General features: G+C 37.3%; 3 protein-coding genes across 4 annotated transcripts; 2 read left to right on the top strand and 1 right to left on the bottom strand.

Annotated features, from left to right (window-relative positions):
* Nucleotides 1-699: 699 nt before the first annotated feature.
* LOC136676386 (transmembrane emp24 domain-containing protein 2) lies at nucleotides 700-7,816 on the top strand. Its single transcript, XM_066653354.1, has 4 exons — nucleotides 700-1,020; nucleotides 4,292-4,484; nucleotides 5,590-5,697; nucleotides 6,605-7,816. Exons 1-4 carry the CDS (start codon nucleotides 841-843, stop codon nucleotides 6,727-6,729), a joined length of 606 nt encoding a protein of 201 aa, XP_066509451.1. The 5' UTR covers nucleotides 700-840; the 3' UTR covers nucleotides 6,730-7,816.
* Nucleotides 7,817-8,209: 393 nt separating this feature from the next.
* Nucleotides 8,210-16,466, bottom strand: LOC136676383 (translation initiation factor eIF2B subunit alpha-like). 2 transcript variants are annotated; one of them, XM_066653352.1, is made up of 9 exons: nucleotides 16,325-16,466; nucleotides 14,713-14,814; nucleotides 14,143-14,279; nucleotides 13,826-13,942; nucleotides 13,604-13,716; nucleotides 13,343-13,411; nucleotides 11,996-12,071; nucleotides 11,504-11,629; nucleotides 8,210-9,478 (listed from the first exon to the last, which is right to left on the bottom strand). In XM_066653352.1, the coding sequence occupies exons 2-9, from the start codon at nucleotides 14,786-14,788 to the stop codon at nucleotides 9,323-9,325; spliced, it is 870 nt and encodes a 289-aa protein (XP_066509449.1). In that variant the 5' UTR covers nucleotides 14,789-14,814; nucleotides 16,325-16,466; the 3' UTR covers nucleotides 8,210-9,322. The 2 variants fall into 2 exon arrangements, with proteins under 2 accessions (XP_066509449.1, XP_066509448.1); XM_066653351.1 differs by lacking the exon at nucleotides 16,325-16,466 and adding an exon at nucleotides 15,487-15,840 and having other exon boundaries at nucleotides 8,211-9,478.
* On the top strand, nucleotides 16,424-25,099 carry LOC136676385 (general transcription factor IIH subunit 3-like). The gene is made up of 13 exons (XM_066653353.1): nucleotides 16,424-16,516; nucleotides 17,190-17,269; nucleotides 17,409-17,515; nucleotides 18,018-18,160; nucleotides 19,586-19,648; nucleotides 19,757-19,786; nucleotides 20,156-20,184; nucleotides 20,275-20,349; nucleotides 20,455-20,508; nucleotides 22,352-22,420; nucleotides 23,525-23,660; nucleotides 24,443-24,479; nucleotides 24,602-25,099. The coding sequence occupies exons 1-13, from the start codon at nucleotides 16,507-16,509 to the stop codon at nucleotides 24,669-24,671; spliced, it is 903 nt and encodes a 300-aa protein (XP_066509450.1). The 5' UTR covers nucleotides 16,424-16,506; the 3' UTR covers nucleotides 24,672-25,099.
* Nucleotides 25,100-25,402: the final 303 nt, after the last annotated feature.

The following is a 25,402-nucleotide window of genomic DNA, read 5'->3' as shown; positions in this document are numbered from 1 at the left end:
ATATATAATATTTATTTATATATTATAATATAATATATATATAATATATATAATAGTTCTATTATAGGATATATATAATAATTTTATTATAGGAAAACTTCTAAATACCTGTTTTTTAACTTTGAAATTCATTTCTGTAGATGATTTCAAAAAGGGAAACTGTGTTTGTTCGATCAGAAAATTGCATTATAAAACTTTTTTGGGGGGTTTAGTTAATAAATAAAAGTAGATAATGGATGAATGGATTGATGAATTAATGAATAAACGAGCCAGAAATAACACCTACTGCCTGTGAAATTGCTTTAGAGTTTTTCCCCAAATTATTTGAGTGGCTAGTGAGTGTTTTTTCTTTCTTTCTTTTTAAATAGAACGACCCATGTAATACAATTGCAATCTTTATATATAGATAAGAGTCTTTTAGGTGAGACACAAAATTAGACACAGAGAATCTCGAATCTCATGGCCCTACTCCCTATGAAGTGCAATGTGTTGGTATTGAAGAGACGGTTTCTTCACACAAACAGCGCAATATGTGTCTAATAGAAAGCCGTTTCAATTCAAGTATGAGTTGAAGAACCCCCTGATTAATACCTACAGCACTTTTGGCGTGCGCAGTGATAATGTGCATGGCGCAGGGAGCAGTTTGTTTCCGTGTGCTTTTATTTTGCCTCGCTCTGCTGCTCTGACGTGGCGGCACTGGGGCGCTCTGCTCTGTCCACTGGCGGCGCTGCTTACTGACGGCGGCTCCTCCTCCGAGTCCGCCGAGTTCAGTCAGGGTTGCTTCCGTGGAACGAACGCTGTGTTTTGTGCCATTTTTAGAGTAGGGAGTAAGGTTTTGTCATGTTCACCTTCGCAGAAGTCATTATCCTTCTGGCGGCGTTGTCCGCCTCCGTGTCTGGGTACTTTGTGAGTGTGGACGCTCACGCTGAGGAGTGTTTTTACGAGCGGGTCAACTCGGGCACTAAGATGGGCCTCATGTTCGAGGTAGCGGAGGGAGGCTTTTTAGACATCGACGTGGAGGTAAACTCCCTGTTTTATTTAGTTATTTGGATTTTGAGGTATGAGGTACATGCCCTAGTCTTCAATCGAGAATAATATACCTTATGTTGGGTCGAGAGCCGGCGCTTAGAACAGAAATAGCTAACGTCTGGAGTATGGGCTGTGTTCCAAATCGGTCCACACTTCCTATATGTGACTCTGCCTAAGTCATGGAACTGGTTTCTCCAAACACAAAGAGTACTCAGTTTTACCTGGAGAATTTGTACAGCTTGCGGATGAATATAAATCAGTTTCTATTCGAGGTACAGTGTCAATGTACAGTTTTGGAGTAGAAGCCCTTAAGTCACGGACTTCACAGGGAGCAGGATGCCATTTGAGATTGAACCTTCGGTAACGTCTCTTTTAGCCAAAGGAGCTCGCTGGTTTCTTTTCACATTTGCTACGGTAACATGCAAATCAACTTAAGACCGTATTTGTCTCACAATGTTGTGGCTAAATAACTAAATTACAATAATAAACGCGATATTATAACAGGTTTCAGGATAGCTAGTGAACCAATTTTGCTGGCTCCTTATCTGACCCTCTTATTATTCTGAAATATGAACATTTAAACACATGAATTGCAAATTTAAAACAACTGAATTTGACTTAACCCTGATATTTGTGGTGGTCAGATAAAGGTCTAAACCTAGTACTGAGTGAAATTCACCGTACAAACCTCGACGTTTGTAACAGCTGTTACTCTGTCTAGTAAATATAGATGGTTTATTTTCATTTCATTTAAAGAAAATGGGAAAGGTGACCTGTTTTAGATTAGACTGTCTTGTCCCTGGCTTGAAATGCATGGTGACATTTTACTGCAGGTCGTCGTTCATAGTATGTTGATTTGTCATAAAAGTCTTTAACAGTAAATCCCCCTCATTGTTTCTGCACTCATTGTCCATTTTTTTCAGCTCCTCTTCTTATATAGTTGCACTTTGTAGGTCTTCAACTGCTTACTGTAGTTCCTCTTACACTGCATACACATTGATAGCCACCTTTTACTCTGTTCTTTAGTTGTCAGGACCCCCACAGGACCACCAGAGAGCAGGTATGATTTGGGTAGTGGATCATGTACAGCACTTCAGTAACACTGAGGCCGCGTTCACGTTACGAGACTCATTAATCCGTTTAGAATAGTTTCCATTGTAATGTAAGGGACCTGTATCTGTCTGTAATGTGAACAAAGCTGTCTCTGAAACGACACATATGTGCACGTTTATTCAGCTTGGTTCCAAATGGGTCCCAAAGTCCAGATTTCACTTTTGCCTGGTAAAAAAGGGCTGTTACTACATGTCAATTCCAATCTTTTAAAATCAGATATCGATCACTTTAATATGTGGTCTCAGACTGGATACATATCTGTTTTATGGACATATGAGATGAATGAACAGTCAGGGCATGCTATATTAATATATTTTGTTTTTCTTCTTCTTCTTTTCCCCTCTTTGCCTGTACGCATGCTCTTAGTACAGTAGTCATGAGCCAGCACTGGCAGAAACATGCTGGCTGCATCTTACATGGCTTCATGCTACCTACATAGTGCACTGTGTGGGTACACTGCAGCTTTGAAAAAATAATGTACTGAATGTTAGAAAAAGAGCATTGCAAGTGATAGCTGAATCTAAATGGATTTGTATTAGGTATATTGCACAGTACTTGGGTGAAGAAGCCATTATTGAAGAGCCTACATTATGCACTACACTGGGCTTCGATACCCATTTGAGGCAGAGCTGCCTAAATGTATACATTTTTGCATGCATGCTGCTTTGTGGACGGATTGTTCACATTACAGACAGATACAGGTCACTTACATTTATGAATGGAATCTGTCAAGAGAGACAAGTACAATCTAAGCAAGAAACCGGAATGGATAAATGAGGCTTGAAATGTGAATGTAGCTGTATTGTGTGTTGCGCTGGGTCAATTGGATCAGACACAGCAGTGCAGCTGGAGATCACTATCCTCTGTATTGTACACACCCACCTTTTGGCGGAACCTTGTAGATGCCAAATCAGTGACAGTCTTTTGGTGGTGGTGTGTGTGGGGGGGGTCATCCTCTAGTCTTTCATCAATGGGCACAGTGTGAATATTTTTGGTTGGTGAACTATTCTCAGTCCAGCAGTGACACTGAGGGGTTTAAGATCTTGAGCATCCCTGCTGTGTCTAATGTGCTTGGACAAGTGCAACACACACTAACATACCACCCACACGTCATTGTCATTATAGCCCTGCGAATGTTTCACAACCCAATTCATACATGCTCATTGTTGGTTTTGTGGGGTTCCTGATTATTGAAGGGCAGGGTAAAAAATGGAGAGCATAATGAAGAACAACAGAGACAACAGTCTGTAATTGTAGAACTACCAAGTGCAGTTGTATGGTCAGTAGAGCTGATAGAATGGACAGTGATTATAGAAACAAGGAGGTAGTTTTAATGGCATAACTGAGTATGTAACCAAAAAGCCTGGACCAGGATGGACCCAGTAGTCCCTAACATTTTAAAAAGAATATTTTAAGATAATTAAGTAATGTGAAGTGTGGTATATGGTAACCATTGTTCACACATTTAGGAGTGATATAGTGAAGTAGACCCTGGTGTTAATAAAACGTCTTTTATTTTTATTGGAGGGAGGCTACTAATGAACTATTTTGCATACTTGTTTGATAACTGAAATTCTTAAGTGCTTTGATGTGCTAGAGCTTTTAAATGTGGATTGTATCTGATGCTTTTTTTTTTTTTAAATATAATGAGCTGATTCGGATGAATGGCTCTCCATAAACCAATTAGTGTAAAATATGGGAAGATGCAGCGCACACAGATGATGAAGAAAGAACGTAGGCCGCCCAGTGCAGATTGCAATGTGAAAACAAAACATGCCAGACCAAATGTATATAATGTAACAAAGCACATAAATTTGTTCAGACTTTGATCCAGACTTTCATGTGTGAAAACACCCTAAGTGTTATTTTGGCACCTGTCAAACTTTTTCGGTCTACCAGAGGGTGAAGCATGATTCATCACTCCACTAAACAATGATCACAATTGAAACATTATCAGATCTTTAAATGATAAAATGTCCTTGCTCAGACAGATATTTCTGTATTAAAAACTGAAAGTCTTATTTACAGATTTTGAAAGAAGCTTTGTTTACTGTCTTGCTGTTTATTTGCTTTTACATCCTCAGTCGGCTTCAGTTAAGTTCACGTGAGCTCCGTTAGCTTAATCTATGTTGCATCTGTTGCATGACAGATTACAGGTCCGGATGGAAAGCAGATCTATAAAGGAGACCGAGAGTCAAGCGGAAAGTATTCTGTGGCAGCTCACATGGACGGCACCTACAAGTTCTGCTTCAGCAATAAGATGTCCACCATGACCCCCAAAATTGTCATGTTTACCATTGATATTGGAGAGGCGCCTAAGGGTGATGGCATGGAGACAGAGGGTATGGTGTTATTTTCTAGCATGGTGTATTCTTTTATTACATTATCCCCAATAGTTTCATTATAAAATGTATTGCATATTATTATAGTTCTGTGTTTATTTCATACTGTTGGTTAACTTTGAGTTTTTCAGCCTGACCTGCCACATCTTTGGCGTTTGTTTGACTGTATGTGGGACATTAAATGACTATTTGTTGAAAAAAATATATATTCTAGAATCTTTTGTACAAGTGCTTTAGTGACAAGTTTCCTGGAGTATTTCTCTAAAAATCTTTTGCCCAAAACATTGAAGATGTAAAACGCATCCATTTTTAAAAACCCTAATGCATGACTTCTGCTTAAAGCCCTATTTGTTGTTAAATGTTGCATCCGGCTACATTTCTGTTGTCATTTATCCTTACTTCCATCCTCTCATTCTTTTCATTTCACCTTTTTCCCCTCTCTTTCCTGCTTTCTTCCTCCCCCTCAGTTGGTGGGGGCACCTGGGATGGTAGGTTAATTAGGTTGCATGGAAAGCTTACACGGCTTTGTGACTATGCATTAGTCTTCCATTAGCTATTGCTCTGTTTAAACAAAATGTTAGAACCTTTTAAATGTTGACAGTAACGCACACATGCCACGGCTGTGCAGTGTGGGTCTGGATTTTTGTTCACGTGTGTATTTGCCTGACACTGCAGCTAACATGAATGGAGACTGTTTGCATTGAAAGTGGAATTTAGACGTGGTCCTTGTTCTTGCATATCACAGTATCCAGAGGCATGTCACACATTAAAAAAAGAAATATTTAATATGTACATATTTCACATTGGGAACTCTTATTAAATGTTAAGTAATGCTTGTTTTTTTCCCATTTGAATAATGCTTTCAAGTAGTTTGTAATTCTTCAGGCAATATATCAGTTGCCTGATATTTCTATTTTTTTTATTTGTCCAGACAAAGTATGTTGTGGGACTGACACTTAATTTAAAATGTACTGCTTTGAAGGCAAAAGAAAATTGCAGATGTAACTCCATCCGTCTTAATCTTTTCTTTGCTGTACTCTTTCTGGGATGTGCACGCTCCTTTTACATTAAGCATGTGCTCATTAGGCCACTGTTCCATTTACAGCCCATCAAAACAAACTGGAGGAGATGATCAACGAGCTGGCAGTTGCCATGACAGCAGTCAAACATGAGCAGGAGTACATGGAGGTCCGCGAGAGGATACACAGAGCAAGTAAGACCCTCACAGATCCCTCATTAGAATAATGACACTAATCACCCACAGGAAGTGGGTGTCTATACTTATCTTAGTCTTCACATACTGATTTGTACTTGAAGTATGGTTAGGATTTAAAAAACAAAATGCTGTTTTGGACTGCTCATGTGATGTAGAACTGCAGATAATGTGAATAGCAGATATGAACTGCTATTCAATTTGGCAGCATCTACATAGGGGTGGGCAGTCTATCTTCTAGTTTTTGTGATAAATTTCTGTTTACCTTTCTGAATTTTGAGTATATTCTAGGATCGCTGCATACAAATATGGCTCTGTTTATACTGCTGCCCTCTTGTTGTTCCTACTGTAATTTAATGCAATGTTTAATTAAAAGAAATTTTAAATGCACGTGTCTATAACAATGTCAGCAAACCAAAATTTCATAAAACATATGTATTGTGAAAAATGTATTAAAGTAACTAGAAATATTCCTAACAAAATAATGACTTGTATTCCAACAGTTATCGTAGATCAAACTAGTAGTATCTTTTAATCCTTAGTGATTATGGAACTTTAATCTAAGTTAAGGGTTCTCAAGCTGGTCCTAGGTGCCCTGCTGCTGGGCCTAATTTTGGCTGTAAAAGCGAATATACTTTGAGGATGGGGGGTGTTCCATAAAGCCGGATTTCTCAGTTAACCAGACAAGTTAAACCATTGAGTTGAGGATTGTCCAATAGCAATGTTCAGGTCTTTTCCTATTGAACAGGCTTAACTTGATGTTCAAGTTTTCTGGCTAAACTGAAAACTTTTTAATGCAAGTCCCCCAGGGTGGAACCACTGGCCCAAATGAATGGAATGTTTCAGCTGCTTGTTCAAGACTGAGTTTGGACTCTTGTTATAATAGGTTTTCTTTTTGTACCTGCAGTTAACGACAACACAAACAGTCGAGTAGTGCTGTGGTCATTCTTCGAGGCCCTGGTGCTGGTGGCCATGACCCTGGGACAGATTTACTACCTGAAGAGGTTTTTCGAAGTGCGGAGAGTTGTTTAAATTTGGTTTGTACTGTTTTGTATTCCAAAGTGTCTCATCATTCTTTGGACTTGTTTGGAGAATAAACAAGTAAAACTGTTGAAAACGGGAAGATGACCACCTTCTAGTCCATTATCTTTGAGACTAGAAATTGCCAGACTGCTGAAGTCTGTGAATGCACTCTTCACTTCCTATCATTGTCCTGTGTTTAATAAGTACTATTTTGTATTTGCTTAAAAGGTGCACTAATTTAGAACTTAACTAGGAATTTACAGTTCATTCCCTGTACATGCTCGTGAAAGAAATACTTTACATAGGCATATTCTGACCAGGTTTGACCACCCTTTACCATACTGTTTGTATGTAGCATTTGTAAAATATACATCAATGAGTTCTGATCTGTTTTACGTGTGATAGTTTGAATCCTGATAAGTAATTGAAAGGCTGCTACAGAAACAAGACCTGTACTATTGAAGTTTTTTTTATTTTTTTATTTTATAAACTTTGAGCATCATGTTTCTCAAGGTCTTTTAATAAAATCAATGGAATGCTTTAATTAGTGCACCTTTTAAATTCTGTAAATATCCTTCCTAAAGAACACAGCAAATTTCTTTAGGATGGATTTTCCATTTCCCATGGTGTGACAACTTTGACAGTTGTTGAGGGATAATATTTTCTTTGAATCAGTTTGTTTCTATGCTGGTAACATGAATTTGCAAATGCAAGCTACTTTCTTTGGTTTCCTGTTACAGTAACATTACAAATGCTTCCTTGTTAGCTGTTTGCAAATGAGGCTACGGAACCTGGCTCAACAGATCACCATGTTTTGATTTTTCATTGTAAATGGTGGTGGTATTGCGTGTTGGCATTTATATTATTTTTGTAGGTCTTCACCAAGCTTTCTGTGCCAATCAGGTGGCATATCAGGTTCACAAAATACAGTACTGTACAGTAAAAAACTTTTTCACCACCAAGTCATTGGAGTGTACATAAAATGCCAAGCTTTGCTGCTCCCCTACTTCTTCCTGCTTTTCCTCATTTTAAGCCAGGTTTAATTAAATACAGCTAGTCACTGTAGGTGTTAGATGACACCTTTTTTATATATATATATATATATATATATATATATATATATATATATATATATATATATAATTCTGTTAAAGAGTTTTGGGGGATTGTAAAAACAGAAATGAAAGTACAGCTACAATTTTTTGGTTTAAGATTATTCAAAACTTTGTCAGGTGTTCAGACTCAAGCTCGCTCTGGGGGAAAAAAACTGCTTTGGTCTGTAATTTGAGTCTCCCTTAATAAAAATAAATTGTTCCAGATTACAAAACAGTTTCGCAGAGCTCTGTATCAAGACCTTTTTAAATAAGAAAAAAAAATTGCTTTGGTCTGTTGAGTCTTCAGTAAAAAATAAAAACTTTCAGAATACAGAATGTATTTTCACAAGTTTTCATGAGTTTCACAAGGCTGTCTATTAGGGCATTTTCAATAAGATCAGTATCCAGTTTATCACAGTTCTTGTTTTGTGAAGAATCTTACTCTTACAAGTAATTATACTTGAATTGTGCTGTATTTCTGCAAATGAAGATTAAGGACTTGAGATTACATACATCTACGCAACAGTATAAATGTCTTGTCCATATGAGCATGAAGTGAGCATGCACTGAGTTTCTAAACATATTCTTGCTCTTAAAACAAAAAGTGAATTTTGTAAATATCTTGGCTTAATCAGGCTAAAGTGTAGAGAATTCCGGGGGTCTGTTTAATTAAGCGTATTCTGCCAAGCCAGGATTTCTGTTGTGTGTCATGACTTTACAAAACTTAAATTTGTTGGTGGTTAGTATTGGTAAAACCAGATTTAGATACTTAATAGGATTAATCCTTGTGTTTTTACACATGAAAATGTGATGTTTAAAATGAATTGCCAATGTGAAATTGGAAGCGACTGGCTTGATTTTCAAATTATAAACTATATAAAGTAATATGTCAATTATTTAAAGCCCCCAGTAAGAGCTTCTTATGGAGTATTTTGTTAAACAGAAACTTCTTTAGTTTCAAAAAGTATTTGTATATTTGTATTGTATTTGTAGTTTCAAAAAGTATCTCTTGGAAGCAACATCCTGACTGGACCAAAATCTTTCTATGCAGTAGGCAGCGCAAGTTACAGCAAAAAGTGTATTGGTACGGTTACTGGAATTAAAGCAATCAAACTTCAACAGTAGTTAGACAAACAATAACCTGGTATTTTCAAAGAATCTTTAAAATATATTTTGTCATATAAAACCACCAATATACTTCAGTTACTTTTTAAGGGAAGCAAAGTAAATGGCTACGTGATGCTGATATTTGTAATAAATTGACAAGTCATATTGATTTTTTTCTTTAAAACTTTTTTTTTTCCCCAGTAAAGGCAGTGGCATACAACTGTTGTAATTACTGTAACAACACATCTGAAGCATGCACACAAGCTCAATATGAATATTCAAACCTGAACATCCAGTGGAAATCAAGGCTGCAATGTCTGTTGGGTCAGTGTTAAACCCAAATTAATTTGCAAGATCAGGTGGATGTGACTGCAGGTCCCTGTGAGCAGCAGTTGAGAGCATTACAAATAGAGTTTGATTAGCTCATCACTGACAGCAGAGGGTGTAAGGACCCCCAAGTCAGTAAACAGCAGTGTGATGAGGGAGGGAGGGGTGTAGTCAATTATGGGGTGTTCCTTGTTGAGGTCCTCTGCGGTTTTCAGAGTATCTGCTTTATACTGAAGAAGAAACAGAAGAGTAGAAATTAATAAAATATTCTAAGGATCTGAAATCAGAGGTTCTGGTGATCAATAGCCCTGTAGTGTTATGGTCCAATGTACCTGTCATCTGTGTTAGCTTAGGGATGGAGCTATACTCTACAGGGTAACAGATCAGCAGGGGGTATGGGGGGGGGCCCTCTGTGCTTAAAAATTTTAATTTTTAAAACTTTGTGTAATCAATCCCAGTTCATGAAGGACTCCAGAATCTACTGATTTGCAGGATCCAGCTCGTTGAATCTAGGAATAGTGGACATTTTACACTACCCTCTGTGGTTTGCATTGGAAATGTAGGTTAAATTGTTCCAGATAGATGATCAAACAGTTTAAGCGTCAGGTGGAAGACAATCTTATGGGCAGTATGTGTGATAATATATGTTCTGAACACAGGAAGCAGATAGGCCTGCACTTGCCCTCCACATAGGTTGCTTCTTTAGATTGGACCTAGAGGTATCCAACAATTATCCCATCAAAGTGCCTCACGCAAATTCTGGAATATATTTGTTCTTGAGCTAAATCACAGCGCCCTCAGTGAATAACAGATTTCTACTAAATTCTTTTAAACTTTTGCAAGAAGATTTCCCCAAAAAAATACCTGTCTTAAAATACTTAATGCGTGTAATTCGCTGTGTATGACATTATTAACTAAAGTTGTACAACAGCATGTAACATTATCAGTAGCCATTGTGAAAAATGTGGAAACATTTTTATTCATCATTCCCTTTTGTTACTCATTGTAACTTACTCATTGTACAATATATAACCTCACTAAGGGGAAGCAGCCAGAGCTGATACAAAAGATTCAAGATAACCAGATATAGCTGGGTGCACATCTACACATAGTGTGGGCTCTGGAAACACTCCTCAATAGGGCATGGTCATTCATCTACTCAGGAGTCTCCAGCTGCCAGCCAGAAAGCTGGAGTTTGTCCCAGTAGACAAGAGAGCTGCCTCAATACGACCTTGTGCTGCTGACAGGGAAAACTGACAGATGGCAGGTAAAACTGGAAGGCCCAGTCAAATAATGAGGGTCTGATGAGAAAGACTAGCAGAGGACTGTCTGAAATGATTTCAACTCTGAAAGCTTCTCACACATTCCATAGGAGGTGGGACTTATGAACGGATTCCATTCAAGTATTCTATTGTGGAAGTTACATAAATTTCAGTCAGTCAGTCAGTGCCTATAATGGCAGCGACCCAAGAACTTGATGGTGAACACCAGTGGTGACGGAGGCAGAAGCAGGTGACTTTTTGAGCCTGTGTGGTGTGATGGATTTCTGTATTCAGCTTAGGGGTACCTGCGGGGAAGAGTGGTTGCAGCCTTGACAATGGCAGAAGCAAAATTCAAGGTGTAAGAGTTTGGAGAGGCCATGAAGAATGACTTTCAAGCAGCCTCAAAGATGTTCTGGAAAACACTGATAACTGAGAAAAGGAAGAGGAGGGACATCGTCCAGGTTGGGCTCAACAAAGGTGGTGAACCTCAGAAATGAATTGTGTAAGATGGTGGAAAGAACACTTTGAGGAGCTCCCAAATGTGAGAAACTTGCCTCCTAATCTGGAGGTATAACTGATGTTGACTGGGGTGGTGGAGGAGGGGGGGGGTGTATTTGGAAAACTTGGCAGTGGTAAGGCACCAGTGGTGGACGAGTTTCACCCAGAATGGTTGAAGACCCTGGATGCTGGTTTGACTGACATGCTACATTTAACACCTGGAAAACTATGTACATTTGTCATCTGGCTGAACATTTGCTTTTAAACAGGAACATTGGGCCCATGTTTTCAGGCTCAAAAAGTCAAGCTGAAGTATTCCAGAGTATATGAGCTACTACACAAAAAAGACAACAAATTTAGGTATGATTCATAGCACAGGTATTAGACTGTATAGAGAAACAGTCCAATGTTTAACTAAATATTATTTACAGGACTAATTTAACCAAATTAAACAGTAGTGAGGTTCAAAATGGAAAACAGCTTGAAGGAGCTCACCTTAAATCTGTGAGGCACATCTTGCTGGTTTAGAGGGTAAAGGCGCACAAATTTGAAACTCTCTGCCACCACATAAAAAGGCTTGTTGTGTGCTTTGGCGCAAACTGCCATCTGGTAGGTGCCAATCTGTGAATGGGTGAAATGGCAAAAACTGAACATCACAATTTTCATTATACATGATATGCATAACGATAAAATTACTTTTTAGAAGGTTTGCTCCACCACCAGCAAACAACATTTTAAAAAGCTAAAAAAAAAATGTAACTAGGCAATTTCTGCAGTTTTACTGTACTGAATGTTATTCTTTATTGGTTCTCTATAAATGTGTCTGCTTATTGGTTCTGGATGTAGCTGCTTAATGCCATAAATGTAATTTGGGACAACAAAGACAAAAAATTGCTTATAAATTGCAAATCCTCCTTTGTGAGATAAACCATATCAGAAATGTTTTATTGATCTCAACAAACAAGTGTGTACAAGCATGGGACTGACCTTATTAATTATGCCTCCACTTTCTACCACACCCTCAGCACCAACAATTACCAGGTCTGCCTTCTCCATGATGTATCTGTAAAACATGTACTCACTCATTTCAACAAGCAGACACAGTTTCATAAAAACCACGGATAGAAAGCATTGTTCTTATGGAGCATGAAAACCTATTTGACTGTTATTGGTACACCGTTTTGGAGAAGGTTTAGCTTGCTCAATGAAAAAAAAACATCTACAATAAGCAAATATTACACCACTGCTTGTATTATAAAAAAAATGAAAAAATATAAATAGAATACCATCAAAAATGTATTTCAGTAATTGAATAAATTGAATTTAATTGTTGATATTAATTCAGGGTTTATTAATTAAATGTAATTAAGGTCCAAGTTCTGGAACATAATGTATAACCTGCGTTAATGATCAGTGCTATATTCTGCATACTGAAGTAGCCTTGTAGTTATAGCAACATTTTACATAGCTAACAACAGAATTTCAAATCAAATTACCCATTCAATTACATTTAAATATATTTCAACCATATTTATAAATATTATAAATAACAAATACTTCTCATTTCAAGTAAGATTTACAAATAAAACAATTATTTTGAAATAAATAAATAAACACATGTAAATAAAGCCCCTAATCACGTCATAAGTTGCAGCTGACTGCTTTACATAACCAGCAATCTGATTGGTTCTTATTGCTGGAGGGTGGGACTATATACTTTATTCACCTGATAGGCTTTTTACGCTGAAGGACGGGAATCCATGTTCACCGTTATGAGAATTTAACTGGTAATCGTTCCCTTATTTTTAAAGTTTCTGGTTTTAACTCACACAACAGTGTGGTCCTGAAAGTGTCCCAAAAGACCTTTTATCACATCCCTATTTTTAATGGTGCCAGGACAGCGGTGTCTGGAGACCTGTCCTGTGTGTCTCACACATTTGAGCAACTGTTCATCATAATGCACAGATCTGATTGGCTGAGTGTGATATGCAGAAACACATGCGATTAGTCTGCGAGTTTCCTGGAGTGCTAAAATTTAACCGTAAAAACTAGATTACTAAATTAGACCAGAATCATACCACATAAAAAAAATCAGTTTAAAATTAAACAGCTCTTAATAGTTTACCAGTTACAGGTCCAGGTCCAGATAGGACAGAGTCTGGGTCTGGACTCTGATCGCGGGCCACCTTTTCATGACCCCTGTTCTAATTTATTGAGATTCACCTGTTTATAATGTATTTATATTAAACATGTATTTATATTAAATATAAAATGGGCCACTACATGACACACATTGTACATCTTTAAATTCTAATTCAAAATTAGAAATCTTACCCAACTGCAGCATCAAGCACTACAGTAACTGGGATATTGAGTCTTCGCAGATTGTCTGCCATAAGTTTACTGAAAGCACAAGAAGAAAACATTAATCCAGTTTTATAAATAAAGGTACCAGGTTATTTTTCAGTACCATTGAAATACAGTTTTACTTAAATAAAAACATTTAAATGGAGAGAATCTCTGTTCCAAAGCCGTTTTTTCTACTGAAAAACCTACATTAATCTTTATAAAAGGTTTATTTAAAATTAATCTCACCCGGCAGAATCTGGTTGAGATTCAGTGACATAGACGGTAAATCTCTTCTTATCAGCTGCAGCACTTTCCAGAACTTTCAGTACAACCCTGGATGAAGAATGAGTGAGGATTTTCTACAGAAAGAAATAACACTGAATAATTATCATGGTTCTGTGAGTATAATTTCTTACAAGCTGAACACACAGAACCTTCATAAAAAGGAAAGTGTCATGTAACCCTTACAGCCCCATCTTTAATAAAGGTGTGGCACAGTTTGGCCACTTTGCCTCTGGACAAGGAAATTTTCTTCAGAAATAGTTCTCCTCTCTCTATCATCACATTCCTGCACTGTGAAAACACCTACAAAGAAACAAAAGGTAAAATGTTAAAAATGTGATTTGACAATAGGAATCTGTAAAGCCCAGTAAAAGAAATATAAAGTCTTTCTACCCACTGTGCATATGTTGAGGCTTATCTGTAATCACATTCATACTGAAGAGAACTCAGGCACATCTAAACCTGTCACTCATAAAATAAGTGTGTTTAAGCATCAGACTAACTGGATTCTCCAATGAGGTGAGGCTTATGAATCGCAGGAAAAGCTCTCCTCCCGAGGAAACAGCTACAGAGGAATCTGCCTCCTGCAGTCTGCCGATGGCTTTGGTCAGATTCTCTCTTAGGCCCGCCATGGTCTCACCTGTAGAAGTCCACAAAAATCAAAACCTCCCTAGAAAATGTTTACTTTTCAGTTCGTGAGTAGACCACCACACATTCTTATTTCCATAATGCTGAAAATTGTAAGCAATGCTATTATTTTTGGATTGATATATTCTATGGAAAATTCACTGAAGGGCATATCAAAAATGAAAGGTGGTATACGCAGATTTAACAGACTTACTGGCAAATGTATACAACCAAATGTCAAAGATTAATTTGTTTAGTTGTAACTTTGTCTACAACTAATCATTTCACATCAACCCACTCTGAATGTCTTTGTCTATATCTGAGTTGTATAAAATACACTAGAATTCCATTTTAAAACTTTGCCTGCATCCACAAAACATTCATGAATTTTGAACTAACACGTGTCCATTTTACTTAATTCATGTCACCAGATTAAACAAACTTACTCTGGTCCCTCTTCAGGAACTCTAGTAGCGAACGTATGGCTGCAACTGCAGAGGCCACATCAGGATCCTGGCTCATCTGCGTCCTAAAATACTCCACCAACTCTGTAATACAATGACACAAAAGCAACAACCAGGTAAACAACAATATTTATGTATTTCTGCATTGTTTCAACTAGCTGCCTTACACCAGTTGACAAATGTTGGACAACTTTTATTGAATTGAATATATACGTATAAATTAAACAAACCAGAAACTATTAAACAATAGTACTACTTAAAGAAACACTGGAGATGTTTGGGTTTTTTTTGCTCCTGGGGCTCCCCCAACTGTAATTCATTTTTACAGTACACTACTGAAATCATTGTGGAGGTGGAGGGAGGGGGCTGGTTTCTTACTGTCCTCCACATGTTACACAGTGCAATTTCTGCAGTGCTGAGCCCAGAGTTGTAATTAACTAAAATGAAGAAAAAAAAATGTCTTCCTGTAGGTTCTTTGGGATCCTGTTTTGTAATATTTTTTGGCCAGCATATGAGCATAGTTCTGTCTAAAAAAATGTTTATTTTTGCACATGATTCCACTCTGCATCTTTATGTTCACTTAATATGTATTACACACACAATCTCTGGATAGGGAGTTCTCTATTTCACTTTTTCATTCTTAGCTTTGATATATTTTAGTTACACTGACTGGATGAATTTGTGTTGAAATTCTAGTGTCACATTCATAACAAGGAGTTAATTAGTCATGCCACACAAAATAGAAAAGACGCCTACCTCCTTCATCCATGCTGCAAATCCCTACACTTTTCTCAATGTCAAACTGAATAGGAAGTTCAAAAATAGATATTATCGCGAAAAAAATTGTATTTCAAATAGTTCCTACAAACATTAGGTGGTTGTTCTAAAACGCATATTGTGGCACGTTGTTGCTGATGCAATTAACTTCAGCCACCACACCGAGGTTAAGCTGTATAACACTGCACACCAAACCGCCGCGTACTAAAGCACTGAGAGGACACTTTCAAGAAAAGTGAACGACGAGGACGGTAATATTATTAAAAAGACTTTTTGGTCGTATTGTTTAAATTCCTACGGTTTCTGGGAGAGGTCTAGCAGGAACACTAGAGATGTGAGTCGATTCCAAAATGAGTCGATTCATTGAGCCCATATGTTATAAAGAGTCGACTCCAAACCTTAGGATTTTGGATTCTACTATAAAACAAAGTAGTGTCATAAATGTGATGTTTTTCATGATATCCGTTATTGGCAGTGGGCTTTACACAAACAAAAACATCACTGCTATATTATTTTTAATATCACCTTTATCACAGAAACAAAATATATAGTTTTCTTTAGGAGTCAGCTGTCATATTTTTTCCCAAGACAAACATTATTCTGGCACAAAATGATTGTGTCTATGTATTCTGTCTGAAAAACGATTTAAGAAAAAGATTGACAGAGTAAAGACTGTAACAAACAAACTTTGTCACACATCTGCTCATCTGAAAATGCAGCCAGCGAGCATTCTTAATTCTTAATTCACTCCATATATACAGCCTTTGATATTATGTAACCAGACCCCATTATTCTGATAAGTTCGAAATGTAACTACCTGGGCAGAATATAATGTCTTCGTTTTTGGCATTATCGTGTTGCAGAATGGGTTCCTAGAATCGACTCTATTGATTAAAATTTCAGAAGCAGAAGAGGAGTCGACTCCCTAATGAAGCTCTAATGAATCCCGCCGTCGCTCAGTGATCACATCACACATGACAACAGCAGCTGGAGGAAGCAATGGCTTCAGGTGACTCTTCAGAAACAATAAGACTGTTATTTTAGACTGTTGTAGAGTACATCTAAATCTTTCGTGCTTGACTAATAATAAAATGCGTTTATTTAACTGTGGTTTCAGAATGAGAGTCCAGGCATGCTTTAGTTTCTTGTTTCAAATTTTTCGTTCCACCTTAAAAAAAGCCGCATTTACACAGATTAAAGAGGGACGGAAAATTACAATAAGTAGGTGGTTTATAGAAAGACAACTAAAGTTTTATTGGAGTACGCTTAATCTTTGATCCATTCGGTAGTAATATCAGTAGCGTGGCTCGCATTTAGATCACCTGACACCAGTAGTCCCAGTGGTCATTGTTTTATGTGCAAGGAGGCTTTCACGGTTACAGAACTTATTTAGATTGAAGCCCTTATTAATGCAACACTAGGTAGTATTTATACCTTAAAATGACAGCTTAAAAATCATTGGGATGCTCGACTCATCTGTAATACGGAAAATAGAAAGTCTGTGTTGGATCAGCACTGCAGAAATGGCACCATGTAACGTTTGAGGGCATGCATGAAACCTCTCGCGAGAACTGCGTAACAGACTTGATTTCACAACAGTACTATAAAGTGAATTATAAGTGAAACCAAACACATCTTACCTAGTCTTCCTTTGTCCAAGAACTCTCTTTTTTGATCTACAGAAGATGAAATTAGTCTTCTGGTCATTGTAGTGGACGTCAATCCAATTTGGTGGGGTCAGCAGGCACAAAAAGAACCTCAGGTAACTTGTGTGTGCATTTGTGCATGCTCCTATTTGTGAGTATTTATGTCACATTTTATCCACTCATTAAATTATATCCTTGCAAAAATAGTAAAACCCTTATCTTAATTAACTGTCGCTCTGCTTTCAATCCACATAGTTCACTCTCTCAAAATGCCTGGATGCTGTGATGGTCATGGCAAATTCTCACTTGGTTATGACCAGGACCAACAAGTTGGCCATCATTGCTAGTCACTGTCAGGAGAGGTAATTTAACTGACTTGGGTACAAAACAAACAAAAAAACAACAACAACACATGAACAGATACCACTGTTACCTGTCAAAGCACCTTGTTTATTTTTATTTCCTGTAGATCTATTAATATACTGCCTACAAATCTTTTCTAGATACTGTTGTGAGGTTGCACAGCCTTTACAGAATGCAGGCAGACAATTCTAGTTCAAACTTGTGATTCATAAATATATATTTATATATATTTTCTGTTAAAATATCTACATTTAGATGTGTGTACAACTGAACTCCTATGTCAGCAGTTACTTCACCCTAATGTAGCTGAATTGACTGATTTAGGTGGGGCTTCTGAATACGTTTGGGCTTGTAGTATATGAAATAACCCGTTTGTCAGCAGAGATTACATAGTTGAATTTTATTTATTTTTTATTATTTTTGTATCTGTGCAAATATAAAAACTGTTTGTCTTTCAGGCTTAGACTGATTGTACATTTTTTCTCTCTATTCCTACTTAAGTCACTTCCTGTACCCAAGCAAGCACTGGAAAGCAGGACTTGCAGGGGATGATGTGTCATCTGGCAGTAGTGATGGCAAATATGAGCTTCTATCTGTAGCAAATGACCTCATTGCTGAGGAGATCCGGAACCTTATGGCAAGAAGTGGGTTACACCTCTAAACAACAAATAGAATATTATTCATATGTAGTTTGTTTGTCCCCTAAATATAATTGGCTACTCAACAGTATGCTAGAGCTAGTATCACTTCAGACACCAACTTAGAAAAGTTGTAGCACACTATTCAGACATAGGATATATCCTGCAAAGCTTGTTGATTCCAGCCTTATTGCTCTATCCACGGTGGTTAATAAGATATCGATATTATGACTGTGAATTAGTTTATATGTTTGTGAGTCTGTGTGTACTCTGTGTGACAAATTCACAAATGTCGTTTGTATCAGTTAAATCTAAATGTGTGGATCATTCACCCAGTCATTTCCTATGGCAATTCCTGAATGAAACATGAATGTCAAAACACTTAGAACAGGTCAAGCACAGTCTTTATGTATAGGATCACACTCTTCGTTTAAAAACTGGAATTTCTCTACCATTTTTTGAAATTAAACTGAGGTTTCTAGGTTGAAGGATAAATATTTTAGAAGAAAATGTTTTAGTGAATTTAGGGAATTCATATCTCCCCTGAGAATTAAAATGGTGATACCAACCACTCTAGCCTTTTTCCATGCTGAATAATGTAGGATATTTGAAGCCGTCATTAAATAAAATGGAGGTGTCTGAATGCCCAGATATTTAATATGACAGGTTCCAGTATATCCAAGTCTGACCAAGTCGATTTAGTGGGTATAACTTGTAAACTGAACAAATTAGTGCAGTTGAAGGAAATGATTCCATAGAATTGAATGGGGAAAACAGAGTATAAGGAAAATGGAGGAATATTTCCAAAAGCAGTATACAAGCACGTGATTCCAGAGCAAGATTTTCAGAGTTGGAATGGTGTCAATATCAAGTAAACTGTAGGAGGACTAGTGACTCGAAATAACAGGTGGAATTATAAAGATAAAGACAAAACTTAAGAAGAACAGTAGTGTATTGCATTGCACAACACACTAATAATAAAGAAGACGACAACGTAATAGGAGGCTGGAAGTCCCAGTGAGACCAATTGGGATTGCCCTTCCTCTCCCCTTATCACACAGATGTGATATGAGGTATCTGGGCCGTTGGCACTCTTTTCCTATGCATTTGCTGTCCATGTTACATTAGCAGCAGTGCAAAATAGGTGGTGTTTAACATCACATCTCAGAGGAAGCATGTGCTTGTCCTCACAGTCCTAGTGTTGAGAAACACTGTCTGAGATTGGAGTTAAGCTAATGGCTAATAATGTGGAATTCTGAAAGAAAATTAGGACTCTGACTTTTGCACAGTATTACACAGCATCTGATTATTGCTTTGTATGGATTCATTGTTGTCTAAAGCTACTAGATATCAGATTCTGCAATAACTGTCCACTCTGTAATTAAAGTGTATCTAAACATTAACAAAAACGCATATCTTCTCTTTTTAAAGCACAGGTGAGAGGTCACCAGACAGACACCTTATTGGCTGGATCCCTTGCCAAAGCTCTCTGTTGTATCCTAACAATTTAAAATGACCATATATTTTCTTTTAACTGAATGATACAGTTGATGTTCAGTGCTGAAACATTTTTTTCTGCATTTCCTTAAATGTGTGACTCAGATATTCATAGAGTCTCTAAGGAGCTGGAAGGTAAAGCTTATGTTAATCAATAAACAGTAAAAAAATAAGCTGCCAAATAATTTTTTTCCAGTGTAATGAATATTGGTGATCGAATTTGAACTTTGGCACTCAGTCATTAGACAACCCACTTATTTTGAATATCATGTTTGTGCTAATGTGTACAGGTTTAACTTTGTGACCAGAGAATTTGAATAACTGTTTCAGATTATAAGCAACAAGCTAATATAGAAATATTTTTAAATCAGTAACTGTTATTAATCATTATGGTCATTTCCATGTTTTGCCATGCTAATATGCTATAGTTATGCTTCTGAAGAGGCACTCCTTTCTTCATTAAATTCAGCAGTACAGTGAAATTGTTACCTGTTTAACTTTCAGCTGGGCAAGACATGAAATCAAGGATATTGGTAAGTACCTAGTTTTAATATGGCTCTTCATTAGAATATAACTGTGTCATCCAGCATTCGTTTTTTTAATTTGTGCTTTGTACTTTCCAGGTGGTAAAAGCAGCAGATGATTGTGCCCTGCAGTACATGAACTTCATGAATGTAATCTTTGCTGCACAGAAACAGGTGCTCATGAAAATAATTACAATTTTATAAGATTATTGTGATATTTATTGATAATTAAGTAGTAGAGGATGTTGTCACCATGGCCACTTACTCTCCTCTCTTTAGAATATCCTAATTGATGCATGTGTGTTGGACTCTGACTCAGGTCTTCTGCAGCAGGTAAGTGTTTTTAAGTCATTATTATTTTAGATATATTTTTTTATAGAACGATTTGGCTCTGTCCACACCTGGCATTATCAGGCATCCTGGGTGATCTAATCATGAAAGGACAGTGCCAAAAAAAAGACAAACTGTGACCTTTCATGCATATATTGATGCTTTTTTGACAGTAACAAAAGAAGCCTGATATTAGCAAAATGACAAATAACCACCGGAACATTTGTAATTCCACTTGTATTTACACAATCAAGAGCTCACATCATATCTTAGTATGACAGTTGACACAGTGTGAGATTTACATAGTATACTCAGGCAGGTTTCCCGGACGGGTTAAGCTTCGTCCTGGTCTATATCCCTCTTTTCAATTGAAATTCACAAATCAAAATGCTGTGTAGTTCAGGACTGGACATAATCTCTGTCTGGAATACAAGCCCTATATTATTCAAAAATTTGTATACACTTCTAGTCTACGTTTCACTTTAAGATGCACTCATTGCTGGTCACACAGCTTGTATAATTATTGTGATGTTCTGGAGCAGTCTCATATGAGCCTAAGGTCACTGAATTCCATGCCCAATTCCAAGCATGGGCTGGATGGGTATAAAACCCACCTAAATATATGCTCTGGAGCTGAGATTTTTGGAGTGATGGAATTTCATCCCATACTTTTGGGATGGGTATGAGTGGTGTCTTATATATGTGTCTGTCTCTCATTCTCTCCTGAATGCAAACAAATCCTCATAGAAATGTTTCAGGATCTATTGTAATGCCTTGTCAGAAAAGCTGAAGCTGTTAATGTAGCAAAGTTGGAAAATAAATACCTATAAGTATCTTTGGGTTTAGAAGTGTGGGATGAGCAGCTGTCCCCAAACATTTGGCCATGGAATGTACTTCAAGGACTAATTACACAATAATACCTATTTTTCAAATTAAATGCTGGAATGTATTGCTCTCTAAAAGAAGAATATGTCAGCCCTGCTTATAAATTGAACACATTTTTCCAATATTTTACTGTAGTCAGTTTTGCCTCTGTTGGCCCCGCTTGTTCAGCTGATATTGGTGCAGATGACTTCATCATACCGAAACGCAAATCACAATCTGCAAATCAGTCAAAATTACAATAAATCATTTTGGATCACCATCTAAAACATGGGTCACCAATCTTATCCACCAAGGGCCAGTGTGGCTGCAGGTTTTCCTTCTCATTAAGCAGGTGCACACCTGATTCTACTTGTTTAATCAACTAGTCTAAATCTCTAAAGAGTTGTACAGGGTGTGCTCCTGTTGGGTTGGAGTGAAAAACTGCAGCCACACCAGCCCTGTGTGGATAAGATGGGTGACCCATACATCTAATATGACTTGAAAAGGCATTTTTGTTCTAGAACTGTTGTCCATCATCATAACCTGCACTGTTTAATGCTCCAGTGGCCATATGCAATGCTGTAGTGAGTCTCACAGCCTCACAGCAGTGTTTGAGTATGTAATGTAGATTTTACCATAAGAGTAAAGACGGTTACTGTAACAAAGTGGGAACAAACTCCCTGTTAATATCCTTCATTTCATGCTTAGTATGCAGATTATTGGAGATGCATCCAAACACATTGTTGTCAAGTGCTACGCATCTTGCTGTCAAATTGTAATCAGACCACTTAAAAAAGATGATAAGATGATGTTTGAAAATTGCATTCAGTTACATTCAAAGTGGGATTTGAAGGGTTTGACATTAAACATTAGACAGGATGTAATCTATGTCTTAAAACTTCATTAAATAAAAGAAATAAAGGGCACAGGGTATGAAATGTCATGTAAGACCATGTAAGCTTAGTTACGTCTGTTTTCACAGGCTTGTGACATAACAGGTGGTTTGTATCTGAGAATTCCCCAGAAGACAGCTCTAGCACAGTACTTATTGGTAAGATAACCAGTTAGATGCCTTCACACACTCTAACACTGGCTCTATGGATATTATTATCCTGTTACCATCTTGTTTATTTATTTAAAACTAATATAGGTAATGGGCAGCACAGTGGCACCGCAGGTAGTGTCACTGTCGCACAGCTCAAGGATTCGGGAGAGCTGTAAAATAACAGTTCCTATAATTTGTTTACATGGTGCTGTTGAAAAACATGTTCCATAATTCATAGTAGAATGCACCTAATGCTGCCATGCAAATATTGTGGTGGTGACACTGTTCTGGGCAAATATGGATGGTTACCAGAGAGGAAATTGCTGATTATTTAAAATAGAAACAAGTCAATAGGCTTTTCTGTATTCTTTTCATTGAGTATAAAACATTCAGCTTATTCATCCACAGCAGTTGACAGCATAATTTGTGAAAGTCTTCACTGCTGTATGCTGCTGCTGGAGGGTTTTTCTTTTTCTTTTAATTCCTAAAATGTAAACACAGCATTATATCTTACTATGCAAGAGGCTTGTGTTTGATGATATAAGTTTCATATTGCTGTGACAGCTTTTGTCGCACTGACCAGTTTTCTAACCATGCTGTTGCATCAGATAACCAAACCTGACTATCAGTTGCAGCAGTTGTCATTCTGTGTTTACTTTTTCTTTACATTGCAAACTGCAGTATAACCATAATAGAGCACACAAACTTGTGGCTTATTCCTGCCTTGCGCCCAGTGATTTTTGATCGGCTCCGGACACACCTCGACCCGGATATGCGGTTACAGACTATGAATAAATGAATCTGTGTTTTATTGCATATACTTCTACAACAGCAAGGTTGTAAATTGACACTAGGCTAATAATTTATTCATTCATTGTCTGTAATTGCTTGTCCAATTCAGGGTCCGGAGCCTACCTTGAAACACTGGGTGCAAGGCGGGGACACTACCTGCCGCGCCACCATGCCACCCACTTATCTAATCAAGACCCCTATATCTGTTTATTATAGTTCATAAACTATGTAAAATTTGCTTGACTTAATTTAATTCTGAACCTGCTATTAATACATATTTGTTGTGCTAATTGTTGTACTGGTGTGTGTTTTGGCTAGTGGGTGTTCCTGCCAGATGCGGACCAGCGTTCTCAGTTAGTTCTACCTCCACCGGTGCATGTGGACTACAGAGCAGCATGCTTTTGTCATCGCAACCTCATTGAGATTGGCTATGTCTGCTCAGTGTGCCTGTCCAGTATGTCCAACTCTTTCTTTATCATCTAAAGCAGTGGTTCTCAAACTGTACTGTGTGTTCTACTAGTGGTACGTGAATCAGCGAGTGGCAGTACGCCAGGTGACCTCGTAAAATTTCTACTTCATGTGTAAACTGCATAATGTTTAACGATGTTCATAATTAAGCTTAGTTTGTGTGAATGTAGTTTGTTTAAAAAATAAAATTAAAATACAGCATGGGCTATGAAGACACTGTATTCAGTACATCTGTAAGAGAGGGGCTGGTGCAACGTTTCCCCTGCTGCCTATTTCCGGGGAGGGTACATAGGTGGTACTTAGTGTAAAAATTTGAGAACCACTGATCTAAAGGGCTTAAGGTCCAGAAACCTTAATTGTTTTCATACTGATCCTTTTCGTCTCCTCCATGATCTGGAAACAGCTTTGAAGATGCCATGTTGCTGGTAGTCCAAAAACTGGGGGAGATGAGAGAAATGTCAGAAAACCTGTTGAAGCTTCTTAGACCAGAGGTCACATGAGGGCATGCTACCTAGGAAGTCCTCTACTGGTTTTAGAGTAACGTTTATGCATCAGTGTACGCATGCTCAGCATACAAATGTAAGTTGTTCTGGGATAGAAGAGGAGCAGTAGGTTTCTGGACACAGCCTAAATCAGCATGATTATTAACTGATATTACCCATTAGTTTGAAATCTTTTTGCTAACAGTAAGATCATGAAAAACCAACTATATATTATTCGTTATATTATCTTGTTGATGTTTTTTTTCTTTCTCCTGATATCCAACAGTATTCTGCAACTTTAGTCCTATCTGCACAACATGCGAGTGAGTGCTTTTAGTATAATTTTATTAATTACCTTTCACATATTTTACAAATAAGCCTATTCATTTTCAGGTTTTGTTGTGTGGTTTATTACAGATTTCATAATTTATGTTTTTATTTTTAGGACTGCCTTTAAGATTCCATTACCACAGATGATGAAACCGAAGAAGAGGAAACTTAAAACTGCAATATAATTCCAGTGACTTCATCTATTACCTCTGATACTAATTTATACAGGAATTATATGTTGATTTGAACATTTTTCTAGAGCTTTGGCCTCAAAGTGTACATTTGCTGTTCTTGTAGGAAACAAAGGCAAGAATACGTTTTATCTGTTAACTAAAGGAGAAGTACTTGGAAGTCAGTGAACTCTTGCAAGTTTATATGTTTGTACTGTAAATAGTAAAATAAAGTTTGTACCTTTTTTGATTATGTATTTGATGTTTTCTTTTGCAGATTATAGCCAAAATCATGGGTTTTCAGGATATCTCATAAAACATTTGCCAGCTGTATGTAGATGTTTTTATTGGCATAAAATGTAGTGTCAAATCCTCTAATATTTGGTTTACAAATCATGAACGTGGGGAGAACGAAGACTAGAGATCCATCACCAGCACACAGAATGTCTGTAATAAACAAAGATGTGATTTGAAGTACATTGATCGATTAAACAATTAGAAAACAGAGTCTTAATTGTTGACACCCCTTTATTTAATACTCATGCAGCCTCCCATTGTAAAAGCTGCAGCTCTGAGTCTTCTCGCGTAATACATGTGATGAGAAAACATGACAAAGGATTTGAGACCTTTCCACCATACACCACCATCTTTACCTCATCCCACAAGCTTTCAACAGGCTTTAAGCCAGAAGAATGGCCATTGGCATAATCTTGATTCTTTGGTGAATTAAAATATAAAATAATCTT

This window comes from Hoplias malabaricus, chromosome X2 (assembly GCF_029633855.1).
Source record: "Hoplias malabaricus isolate fHopMal1 chromosome X2, fHopMal1.hap1, whole genome shotgun sequence".
In the NCBI taxonomy this organism is placed as follows: Eukaryota; Metazoa; Chordata; class Actinopteri; order Characiformes; family Erythrinidae; genus Hoplias; species Hoplias malabaricus.
This window is presented reverse-complemented; position numbering and strand designations above follow the sequence as displayed.

Coding starts and splice junctions, on each gene's coding strand:
- LOC136676386 (XM_066653354.1), top strand. CDS start 841: ATGTTCACCTTCGCAGAAGTCATTATCCTTCTGGCGGCGTTGTCCGCC. Junction 1,021..4,291: donor TTTTAGACATCGACGTGGAG/GTAAACTCCCTG, acceptor GTTGCATGACAG/ATTACAGGTCCGGATGGAAA. Junction 5,698..6,604: donor CGAGAGGATACACAGAGCAA/GTAAGACCCTCA, acceptor TTGTACCTGCAG/TTAACGACAACACAAACAGT.
- LOC136676383 (XM_066653351.1), bottom strand. Junction 14,280..14,712: donor GTTCCTGAAGAGGGACCAGA/GTAAGTTTGTTT, acceptor GGACTTCTACAG/GTGAGACCATGGCGGGCCTA. Junction 13,717..13,825: donor CCTTTATTAAAGATGGGGCT/GTAAGGGTTACA, acceptor TTCTTTCTGTAG/AAAATCCTCACTCATTCTTC.
- LOC136676385 (XM_066653353.1), top strand. Junction 19,649..19,756: donor CCTTGCCAAAGCTCTCTGTT/GTATCCTAACAA, acceptor TGTGTGACTCAG/ATATTCATAGAGTCTCTAAG. Junction 22,421..23,524: donor CTCTAGCACAGTACTTATTG/GTAAGATAACCA, acceptor TGTTTTGGCTAG/TGGGTGTTCCTGCCAGATGC.